Source organism: Labeo rohita, chromosome 23 (assembly GCF_022985175.1).
Source record: "Labeo rohita strain BAU-BD-2019 chromosome 23, IGBB_LRoh.1.0, whole genome shotgun sequence".
NCBI lineage: Eukaryota > Metazoa > Chordata > Actinopteri > Cypriniformes > Cyprinidae > Labeo > Labeo rohita.
Genome location: NC_066891.1, coordinates 10,952,549 through 10,964,846, shown reverse-complemented (window position 1 = coordinate 10,964,846; position 12,298 = coordinate 10,952,549). Strand labels below are relative to the sequence as shown.

At 35.4% G+C, this 12,298-nt stretch overlaps 1 protein-coding gene across 3 annotated transcripts in view; it reads right to left on the bottom strand.

Annotated features, from left to right (window-relative positions):
• The window catches only part of phip (pleckstrin homology domain interacting protein), a 45,181-nt gene that overhangs the window by 6,667 nt on the left and 26,216 nt on the right, over window positions 1–12,298 (bottom strand). For 2 of the 3 annotated variants that reach the window (XM_051096652.1, XM_051096654.1), the window contains 17 exons: window positions 12,128–12,247; window positions 11,243–11,426; window positions 10,892–10,997; window positions 10,537–10,668; window positions 9,158–9,249; window positions 8,836–9,049; window positions 6,895–7,008; window positions 6,663–6,770; window positions 6,451–6,575; window positions 6,281–6,363; window positions 5,589–5,700; window positions 4,871–4,932; window positions 2,197–2,352; window positions 2,002–2,122; window positions 1,772–1,897; window positions 1,227–1,299; window positions 63–119 (listed from right to left, as the gene is read on the bottom strand). In XM_051096652.1, the coding sequence (XP_050952609.1) occupies window positions 63–119; window positions 1,227–1,299; window positions 1,772–1,897; window positions 2,002–2,122; window positions 2,197–2,352; window positions 4,871–4,932; window positions 5,589–5,700; window positions 6,281–6,363; window positions 6,451–6,575; window positions 6,663–6,770; window positions 6,895–7,008; window positions 8,836–9,049; window positions 9,158–9,249; window positions 10,537–10,668; window positions 10,892–10,997; window positions 11,243–11,426; window positions 12,128–12,247 (1,985 nt within the window). The remainder of the gene's footprint in view (window positions 1–62; window positions 120–1,226; window positions 1,300–1,771; window positions 1,898–2,001; window positions 2,123–2,196; window positions 2,353–4,870; window positions 4,933–5,588; window positions 5,701–6,280; window positions 6,364–6,450; window positions 6,576–6,662; window positions 6,771–6,894; window positions 7,009–8,835; window positions 9,050–9,157; window positions 9,250–10,536; window positions 10,669–10,891; window positions 10,998–11,242; window positions 11,427–12,127; window positions 12,248–12,298) is intronic. The other variant, XM_051096653.1, reaches the window with a different exon arrangement.

Sequence of the window (12,298 nt, the reverse complement as noted above, 5' to 3'; positions counted from 1 at the left end):
ATGTATAATCAAATCTTATCTCTGTAGCCCTGTTAAAATTATATAATATTAGTTAAAGTTACCTTCTTATTGCGGCTAGATGTACACGGTGCCTCATGTTCTTCATCCTCATCTTCATCCTAAATTGGAAAAATGGTGGCAATCAAGTCATGTTAAAGTCCACTTCCAAAACAAAGATTCACATATAATGTACCCACCCTCTTGTCATCCAAGAGGTTTATGTCTTCCTCAGTCGTAAAGAAATTATGTTTTTTGAGGAAAACATTTCAGCATTTTTCTCCATATAATGGACCGATATGGTCCCCCGAGTTTGAACTTCCAAAATGCAGTTTAAATGCATCTTCAAATGATCCCAAATGCAGTTGTAAAAGATCCCAGCCGAGAAAGAAGGGTCTTATCTAGTGTAACGATTGTTTATTTTAATAAAAATAATAAAATTTATATACTTTTTAATCTCAAACGCTCGTCTTGTCTCGCACTCCCTGAACTCTGTTAATTCTGGCTCAAGACATTTAGGTTATGTTAAAAAACCCCAATCGTATCTTCTTCCTTAACTTCAAAACTCATTTCAAAATCATCCTACATTGCTGCAGAAGTACTGACACAGTCTTAGCAAATAAACATGCAAAGAAGATCAAACACCCTTAACAAAAAAAGTAAAACAGCGATACAGGATGATTTGAAGTTGAGGGAGAACATGAGATGGGAGTTTTTCAACATACCCTAACTGTCATGAACTGGAAAAAAACAGAGCTCAGGCAGAGTAAGACAAGACGAGTGTTTGACATTAAAAAGTATATAGACTGTATTATTTTTATGAAAATAACGGATTGTTACGCTAGATAAGACCCTTCTTACTCGGCTGGGATTGTTTACAGCCACATTTGGGATCGTTTAAAGCCACATTTAAACTGCCTTTTGGAAGTTCAAAATCGGGGCACCATATTAGTCCATTATATGGAGAAAAATGCTGAAATGTTTTCCTCAAAAAACTATTTCTTTACGACTGAAGAAAGACAGACATGAACATCTTGGATGACAAGGGGTGAGTACATTACATGAGAATCTTTTTGGAAGTGGACTCCTCCTTTAAGCACTGACATAAAAACACACACTTTTACAGTTCAGGTGCTTGCAAGGCACCAAAAGAACAATGTCAAAGGCACTGTCAATGCATGAAAAAAATACATGAGTGGTTTACAAGTGTGTGCTATAATGACACTTACATCGCTTGAATCTGAGAAAGCGGTTTTCTTCATACTGTTATACAGTGGAATAATATCTGTACAGCTTTGGTCCCTAAAGAACACAGACGTAGACACAGGCAATCAAAAAGCAGCCCCACGTATGGCTTTAAAGTAAATGATGGGGATGCACCAATATTACAATTTTATCTTATGAGCCAATAATTAATTTAATGTTTTTGCTATTAACTAATAAATAGACAATACTAAAATACAATTATTAAAATACAATTTGTCTAAATAAATAAAAAACACTACAATAAAAAAAATCTATCAAAATGCTACAAATAAATTTATGCATGCCAGCATTTTAACAATGCACGTAAATAATATGTTTAAATATTAACTTTAAGTGATAACTAGATTATGGCAAAAGTAATATAAAAGTAAATATAAAGAAAATGACTGTGTATAATTGAATATGGGATATCAGGCGATACAGATAAATTAAAATGATAATATTGTGCATCCCAATTCAACACCACTGGTTCAGTTTCATTTGTAATTTTAATTTGTGATCGACTTACTTGATAAATTGTAGCATGAGGTCAGATACAAATTTGGCAGTTTTGACAATGAACGCGCCTGGTTCATTGAAGGTTTGAGCGTTGTGTTCAATGTAGCGTACCTCCCACATCAACGACGACATTCGCCTGACAAAAGCAAGCAAATAACAGATGCACATATAATTTGATATAAGATATGAAGAGTTTATCTAAGTATTTGACTGTGTTGTCCATTCAGAGTTTGTGCTGACCTATAGAAACGGTTCTGTAGTCTTTGTCGGATGGTGCTCAGATCTGTGACATAAGCTACTACGGTGCAGTACGTTGGATATGCTTGCAAGTCCACTGGCAGTTCAAATGGTGCAGCCACATCTGGAGGAGAGAAACAACTACTATTATATTTCATCTGTTTTGGACACAGCTATAAAGATATGATAATGTCTTACCCAAAGTGCAAAGCTGGTCGATGCCCCTAATGATGCGCTCACACTCTTGGTCGCGTGTGCGTGAACCCCACTCTCCTTCTAGGGGTTTGTACAATAAGGCTTTCTGCTCCTCCTCAGTTAGAGGCACACTCAGACCTAACTCGTCAGGAAATGCTGCTGCAGACAGACGGAAAAAATAAGACGGAGGAAAACAAGAGACAGACAATCACAGCTCAGTTATTAAAACAATGCCAGCTGGACATCAGAACAGTTGATACTCTCAATCTGATGGTTGCTGTGACGACTACCATGTTTGTGTGTGTGCGCGGGTCTGGTTTTGCCTATGTTTGTGGACCAAATGTCAGCACAAGGACATTAAAACTTGAAATCACTAACATTTTGGGGACCTGCCAACAGTTCCCAATAGGAAAAGGATGCACAATAAACATGCTCTATTATGTTTTAATGGAAATGTAAAAAAACAAAAAAACAAAACAAAGGTCACAAAGCCAATTACCTAAGGAACTGCGTCCAATATTTTAAAATATAGGAGTGTGGTACCTTGTATTAAGTCTGAGCCGTTTTATGTTTCTCAACATGTGCTTATGTGCTTGCTTTTATTAGTGCTGTGAAAATTAATGTGCTATGAAATTAATTAAATATGTTTTAATATCATTCAGTTGAGCACAGTTAATGCATTTACCTAACGTGACCTTACAACAGTTTCATTCTGTTTTGAGAGATTTCTACAGACTAGCTTCATCAGCATAGGTGGTTCAATACACACCCCAATCAATCTTGTATTTAAAATGATGGAAACATTTTTTTTAATTGAAATGTTTAATTGATTCAGTTCAAATATAGACCAATTTTGGTGCTTTGTGGGCAGAGCCTATCTGGTGGCAGAAAATGACAGTTTTCAAGGAGCAGTCTATGGAAGGCATGGAATAAAAGAACCAAAAAAGCTCTTTCTGAATTTAGATTTTTAAATTCCAACTTTTTTCTCACAATTCTGAGACTGTATCTCACAATTCTGATCAGAAAAATCAACTCATCATTTTTTCATTTCCCTTTGGCAGTTTTTTCCCACACTTCTCCCATGCTGTTTTCTTAGAATTCACAAACCTGCAATTGTTGAGTTAAATCGAGTCTGAACTAGGAGATATAAACTTGTACTTGTGAGAAAAAAGTCTGAATTGTGAGATAAAATAGGTAAATGTTCGATAATATGTTTTAAATTTAAATAACTGTATATATACTGTAATACTGTAGGGCTAATATAATATGTCCCCTATGAACTGCATATATAAATATTATATAGAGCAATTGTTTAAATCAAATTTATGCTTTAAAAGTAGAGTAATCATAGCAGATATCACGCATAGTCTGTTCATTTAAACATCTGTGTTTAGCTTCAAATGGCATCTTTGACAACAGTATTCTACAAAATTAATTTTCATTCTGATTCTGACATCCAAAGGCACAATCCATTATTTCTCTTGTTCAATGTATTTTACCTGTTTACTGTGACGCCTACTCCAAATTGGTCTATACAATTCATATAAAAGTTTGGGATCAGTAAGATTTTTAAAAGTTTTGAAAGAAGTCTTATCCACTTTTTACTTCCTGTAAGAGTGGGTGTGGCCATTTGTAAATTTTATGGGTGTAGCTTCCATTCTCATCCGCGTCCAGCTATTTTTAGCTGTACAAAACTGCTCTTTTTGCTGTTTGATATTGCAAATTGTTGTTTTACCATATTTTAATGTGGTAAAACAGCGAACCAGAATGAACTGAAGTCTCACCCACAGGCTTTTATTTTTTATTTTATCATAGGCCCATTTATTTGATCAAACATGCAGTAAGAACAGTAATATTGTAAAAAAAAAAAAAAAAAAAAAAAAAAAAAAAAAAAAAACATACATTTTCAGAAAACTTTGAATAACAGAAAGTTAAAAAGAGCAGCTTTTATTAAAAGTGTTTAAGTTGAAATGTAAGTCACTTTTGATCAATTTAATGCATCCTTGCTTTTATTAGATCTTATTTTATTAGTAAAATATTTAACCCCTTAACTGCCACCATCCTGCCACGCCTTCAGTATATTACAATTAAATCTAATCATTACAAACTATATATTTTTGGAAAGGACTAAGACTTATTTGTTGCAAATTATGTAGGAACAGTAATAGATTAATTTATGACGAGTGCACCTCAAAAAATCTACATCATAACAGGTGGCTTTAATTTTACAGCAATTTTAGATTAAAAAATATTTTGTAAAATAAAACTAGTACAGTACATTTTCTTAACAGTAAATTTAAAATTCTATAACTTTTTTTATTGTCTGCTAATTGTCTCCTTTAAAAGTAAACCAACTTTCGGTCTGTATTCAAAAACATTCATGAATTATATCAATGCAAGTTTGGATAGTGCACTTTCACGTCTATGTTCAAAAATGTAAGGTGAGAGTTCAGGGGTTAAAAAAATTAGAGTAGTGTAGCTAGAACAAAGCACATTAATTTGCAACCTTTGGCAGAATTGTGGCATTTCACATATATTCTCTGTATATTTATTTCTAGGCAAATTAAATCAAGTTTAAATTAATTGTGATAAAAAAAATTGGATATTAATCAAATCGACAATTCAAAGTAATTTGATTTTATTGACAGCTGTAGTGATAGTGAGGAACACATCATACCTTCATTGGGAATCTCCTCCATGTCCCATGGGCTCATCTTTTCTGTATCTCCATTATCCCAGCTGCATCACACAATAACAAAAAGCTGTCAGTATTATGTCATCTACTATAACCCAAAAAAAACGTGTACAACACCACACTAAGCTCACTAAAGATTTCTAAAACTCCATATAAACCATGTTAGTCTTAAATTTAACAGTCAAAGAGGCAGTGAAATTATGGAGCAATTAAAGCCAATAAGATTTGTGTTTTAAACTGGCTATTTGTTAACATAGTTAAGACAACAAACAACAGAGTTTAAAGGAACACTCCACTTTTTTTTGAAAATAGGCTAATTTTCCAACTTCCAACTTAACTAGAGTTAAACAGTTGAGTTTTACCGTTTTCTTGATTCTTTTGTTACATCGTGTACTAAGACCGACAGAAAATAAAAAGTTGCGAGGCCAATATGTTTTGGAACTATACTCTCATAAAGGGCTACCACCAGACCCGGAGATCGGCTGAACGGATTCGAAAGCAGTAAAACTCAACTGTTTTAACTCTAGGGAGTTGGAAAATGAGCCTATGTTCAAAAAAAGGAGTGTTCCTTTAACACAGAACCAATAGAGTGTACTGTTTGTGGCCTCATGGTTTCATGCCTGGTTAGGACACAGTGTAACAATAATTGAATTACTCTATAACACGTGTAAAGATGTGTAGATGGACATGGAGAACTGACCAGACATTGTAGCACTGGAAAAGAGAGTCAGGATATTCAGCCTGGTACGGCTCCTGACTCTCAATCGTACCAAACCACCAGGCATCATCTATCACTGCCCGGAAACGATCACCTGACAAAATAAATCCATCTCAAATCAGACACAATTACACAAGCTCATCAACTCTGTATAAGGAAAAAGCAATTAACAAAAAGCAACAAATTAAGTTAAAAAAAAATTAATAATAAAATCCATGCAGACAATTACTTGAATACCTCTTCTATTAAAAAAAATATTTTTAAAAAATGTGTGAACTAACTGCTTAATAAAATAAATGCACACACACACATATAGATAGAAACAGGAAACAGGAAATATCACAGAAAAAAAAACCTGTGACCCCTCATGACTGTGTTAAAGTCAGTTTATTTATAAAAGAAGAAAGATATTTCAGGTCAAAATCACATCTTTGCAAGGTCTAAGGAAAATATTTGAATACTTTTTGAATACATTTGTTTCTTTTTTTACAACATGAATAAACCAAGATGAATCCAAAGATGACAATTCTGAGAATTTAGGACTTTCATTTTGAACTAGAATTTAAAAAGACTTCTCCTTTTCATCATCTAAAAAATCCCTGTATGTCATTGACCCATTTAAACCCGTAAAAAAACCCCATCTGTGCAGAAACGCTCTCAATTCACACACTAACCAATCATCCAGTTCCTCTGTCGTGCATTATCAAACTGCTGCCGGAGTACCAGGAAGTCAATGACATCAGGCATGTCGTGGTACCTAAGACAACAATAGAAATGCGAGTCACAGGTTAAAAGCCACTCAGCGATGATCATCTTCACTGTGACTCATGCAAACTGAACTCACTTCATAGAGAAAGAGCCGCCCGTCAGTTTGCCAGTGTCTGGGTCCAGGAAGGCCAGCTTCAGACAGCACAGAGTAGGCAAACCCACCTCATACTTAATGCCCACTATCTTCAACAGCTCCTGCTCCTGCAGGCACGCAATCACAAACCATTTTCACATTTTATGGTGTATAAAAATACTGTGAGGATAAAGTTCATTTCGTTGAAGACCTACCCTGAGCTCTAACTTGTGCCAGGGCTGTTTTTTAGGATTTATACTGAAGATCTTGTTTTTTTTGGCCATCTCAACGTAAGCTTCATGGCCTTGACGGAAATAATATACCTGTTCACAAACACAAAAAGCAGTTTAATGCTACAAGCATGCTTCCACACACTACATAAATAATACTGTTTCACATTTTCATTATGCTTTAGCAGACTGTTGTACTGAGGAATGCGTTTTTCACCTCATCGCCCATCTGTGGAGTAAAGGGGCATCTCCGCGGCATGGTGTCAGTGATCCAGGCGGAGGGCAGCCATTCCTCTAATGTCAAACCCTGGTTCTGCAGTTCAGGTATTCTCTGAACATATAAATACACACACATATAAATATGACTAGTTCAGAGTAAAACAGAGCAGGACTTTCACACAAATCTGAAAGTGAACTGAAATTGTCAATGGAATTTAAACAGAGTTAGCTTTATGTCCCTGGGGCTATTCTTTATTGTAATTAAATTATAAAACAGATTTCAACATCAATTAATTAATTAGTTGCTACTTTTCATTTGTCACTGCATTTTCTTGTCTCAGATGTAGACTTTTTAGACCCTCAAGAAGTAAAATAAAACTTTTATTGCATAAAAATGAGTCATAATTTTAGTCAAATAAAAACTGATGACTCAGCTATGGCGTCATTTCCACCACAACCAAATATTTACAATTTATAAAGTTCTTTCAAAAGTTTGTGCACTTGGTTTCCAAGGAGACAACAGTGTCAGTGGAAAAACTTGAAATGAAATATGAGACATTTGAAGAATACAAAGAGAGGGAGAAAAAAAAGTCAAGGTTTTCACAAGGTTCCTCACAAAAAATGTGTTTTCCAATCATGATGTAATTGTAAAATTATAAAACGTTATAAGATAATATTCAATTGTGTGTAGTTTGGAGGCATAAAATGCTAGCTATAAAATTAGCCTTGGTAAGGGAAAAGAAGGTTATTTTACTCCAAAAATGTTTAAAATGTCATTTCTGCCTTAAATGACATCTGTTCATAAACTAGTGAGCTTGATAAGCATGTTTTAAAGGGGACATCAGATGCCCATTTTCCACAAGTTGGTTCTTCAGCCTCAGACGTCACACCTACGGAATGGAATGTTGGCTAAACGTCTGATGCATAAGGCACACTTAGCTGGAAACACTTCAGGAGTTTTGAAGTAGTCATTGGATTGGTTAGATTATGCAGGATTTCCGGTAGACGTGTGTGTCGCGTTCTTTAACGTTCTGCCTGGAAACAAAAATACTGTGGCACCAAATGCCCTCGCGAAAGAAGAAAGTCATTGTGTTTACAACTGTGACAATGAGCACTTATCATAACTAAATGCTGGATTTTCAAAAGTATATGAAAAATTTTAAATTCGTGGCATTGAATCTTTAAAACATGTCCGTTATTGTGGCAACATTTCCATGCTCCTAAACATGATGCGGCACAAACAAAACGTGATTGGTTGCTGTACCTGTCAGTCATATGGCCTCTTGGGCGGGCCTTAGCCATTCAAAGCGGCCAAAGTTCCCAGACCTTCTGCCATCAGTCTGAAGGTCTGGCTATGCGAGACTAGTTGTTTAGGGTCTTCATGAAATGTCTGCAACATACTTTGGTTAAAATTCTTCAATGGTCGTGTAAAACAATGCCAATTTTACCTTCTTAATAACAGCTCTGTTCACAGCAAGCTGTTTCAATGCATGTCCCTTTACATGATAATGAGCTACTGCTCACCACACCCCTCTCTTAAGTTTTTTGTGTATTTGCCTTGAGAAAATGAAGACTCTCGGGTTTACTTTTACCTACAAAACACCTGCATTGCTTACGAGACGTTGTTGCTACAGCTGCTCGACTGCTACAACTGGCTGAGGGCGTAAATATGCTAATACGAGAGAGTCCGTCAGCAGCCGTGGGCGGGGCCTGAGCATAGTGATGTCATACTGCTCCAAAAATTAAAACGGCTTGACAATTGAGGCCGTTTTGTTTTGGGTTTTTTTAGGTTAAAAAAAGCTGTGAGATTTTATCATTGTAGAGTGGTTGTGTCCACACAGACACATTTAAATGCAAACACCATGTAAAAGCGAATTTTGCTTCCGCTCCCTTCAAGCGAGGTGTCCATAGTCGAAATAACACGCAAAGGACCACTGACCTTCCGTTTCTCCTTTGGCTTCTTTTTCTTTGGTAGTGCTCCGTCTTTGTCCTGCTTTTCTTTCCTCCTCTCCTTTTTGGAGTCTTTTTTCTTCTCTCCATCTTCTTCTGAGCTGCTGGTATTTTTCTTCCTTTTCTTCACGCTGGTCTTCTTGGGCGGTTCAAGGTTTATTCCAGCATCTGCTGTCCAGTCCGAGTAATCGCTGGAGTAATCGCTGCAATTATAAACAGACCCAGTATATATGTGTGACTCTGGATAAAGTATTTGTATGTCATATATATGACACTGTGTCATATGAAGTTTGAGGGTAATGAACATTCACCTGGAGCTGCTGTTATCATCAGGCCATGGTTCTTTCTCCTCTCTCTCCTCATCTGATGATTCTCTGCTTGGAGGTCTTGCTTCAGTTTCTCCCTAAAAACCGAGTGATACAAAAAAGACTGAAGATTACCAAACTCTTTTTATGCCATTCTCAGAACACACGAATGGTTCCAACATAAAATTTCAATATATTTTAAATTGGAAATCTGGTTTTCAAATCAACACACCAAGTCTGATGTCACTACACTGGAAAATTCGTTTTATAATTCAGCATTTTTGTCTTGCTATATTACTGGTTAAGAAGATTTTTTTTTTGCAGTGTAACAACTGGAAAGTATAAAATATTCACAATCAAGCCTGTTCACACCAAATCTCAGACTAATAACCAGAGTTTTTTTTATTCTGATGACTGTCTGAATAATGTTTGGGACAATTTATTGCTATTATAAAAACACAAAACAATATTTCTATCTCAGTGTGATGTAGATTGTTTCATTTTAAAAATGGTCATGCATCTTTCTCATGATTAAAATTATGATTTGGTGTTAGGTATTTACAATACAGACTTTTTCTTATTGCTCATTCTGTTGATTAAGAAACTTGCTATAAATGCACACTCTTAAAAATAAAGGTTCTTTATTGGCATCAGTGGTTCCATGAAGAACCTTGAACATCCATGGAACCTTTCAAATGCAGAAGAGGTTCTTTATAGTCAAAAAAGGTTCTTTAGATTCTTAAAATGTTCTTCAAAATGGTTCTTTCAGGAACTGTTCACTGAACTGTTCTTTGGAGAACCAAAGTGCAACATTAACACTATGAATGGACCACTCATATATCTAACAGAGATTTTAACACTACAGATGAAACAATAACACTTCAGACACAATGGCAATAAAAAGACAAACACCATAATAAATGAAACTGTTCCAGTTTTAAATGTTCAAGACAGCATTAATTCAAAACTGACCCTATGTACTTCTGTAATACACATTCCTGTATAGTGAATAATTAATCTATGACAGTCTTTCAACAAGAGTTAATAATTTTCCCTGCTTCTGAAATGCAACTTTCCTTTTGGATTCCTGTCATACTGAAACCCTTTTCCCCTGATTTAATCAATTCCTGATGGAATATATATATATACTATTTTAACAATGCCCTTACTACCTTTATTGGCCTTGAACACGTCAGTTGCATTGCTGTCTATGCAGGGTAAGAAAGCTCTCGGATTTCATCAAAAATATCTTAATTGTGTTCCGAAGATCTTATAGAATTACAGAATTACAGAATTTTAATTTTTGGGTAAACTATCCCTTTAAATAGGCAGTTACATTAACTATTTATTATTCTTTAAAGGAACACTGCATCTTTTGACATTACCTCAGAGGCACTGTGTTCCTCCTCGTTAGGTTCACTCTGACGGCTCGTTTCCTCCACGGCCAATCGTGTATGGTAGTTATGCTGGTTACCCTGGTGACGGCGCCCCTCCTCCATAGAATTTTCTATAGCATGCTGGTATGAGAAATAACATTACACACACATTAATTTCCATGTTAAACAGCAACAATGACTTAAGCAACATGTCATCAAGATACATTTAGCTGGGCATAAATGGTTGTGATGAATGATGCTGCACACAAACAGTACATTTCATCCAATCAATTAGTGAGGCAGACCAGTTAATCCAGATTTTTGTCATACATTTTTAAACTAATGATCAGATAAGATAATTTACCCGGTTTTCTCTGTGGTACTGGCTGTGTACGCTGCGTCTCCTCCTTTCTGATCTGTAGATGTTGATTTCCTCCTCTCCTTTAGCTGCACGCCAGATCTCCTGCTTACTGGATTCACAAACACATAACAAACAAACCGCATTACATTGTAAGAAAGAATAGAAAATAAGACATGGTCTTGTTTGAGTAGCACGTGTCTATCAAATGATTAAAAATGACAGAAATACAAATGTTTAGACTTCATTTTACATCATAAGGTTTGTTCGTTTTAATTCTCAAATCATTTCCAGGTTTAAAATAACATGCAGTCTCAGACCTTTGAAGGCCACTGTATTTGTGTGTGTGTGTTTTACCAAGCTATGGCTGGTGATAGTTCAGGAACGAGGACCCGTCGACTCCAGGCCACCAGGTCTCTTTCAGTGGCGATCTCACTGCGTGGGGCGTTACTGTGCATCTGGCGAACACCTTCAATCTGTCCACTGCGTCTCAGACCCACGTTAGGTGGAGAAGAGACTTCTGTGGGAGAACTGACAGATCCTACACACACAAACCAGACATGCAACCAGCATCAACACTACTGTAAACAGTATCATCCCCCACCGGTTTATAAAGATCATCTGATGACATTTTTATACTTTACAGAAGCGATAACATTGACTTGCTCACTGTGGGGAGTTGTAAGGCACTATTCTTCGTAAAGTTGCTTTGGAAAGCATAAAAAATGCAGACAAATTACATTGTCTGGCCTTTCAATGGTTCTAACTGTAGACTGTTGAATGCATGTGTCAATTTTTCTTTTATGCACTGTTTATTGTTTTTGTAATATAATGCAACAATTTTCTATAGTTGATTACTTTTGGTATTTTTTTTCTTTAACTGAATAATTGATATGGCTGAAAAACATCAAAAGCTGTTTGCTATTTTAATTATTCATTGTTATTGTTAACTAAAACTAAGATGAATAAAATTTTGTAATTAAAATAATAATATGAAAAATAAGAAAAAAAAAAAAAAAAAAAAAAATTAAAATAGCATAGAATATATAAATTATACTAGTATAATATTTTACACAATTGTTATATACTGTAATTACTGAATAAAATATTTGTAATTATATAAGCATATGTAGATAATATACTGGCATCAAGAATCATGAAATTTTACTGGCACTGATTGGTATGAAATATTTCAGTATTTAGTATTAGTATTTAGTATACTTTACAAAAAATGTGTTTTACCTCTGCTGGCTCTGATGTCAGATCCCAGTCTCTGGTCCTGCTCTTGCTGTAGTCTCTGGATCATACTATCTAGAGGACTAGAGCCTTCTGCAGCCTGCTGACTAACCACCTGATTCAGCCCTGAGTGAGGAAATAAAAAAAACAGAGACATTTGAACACTGAACACAGTTC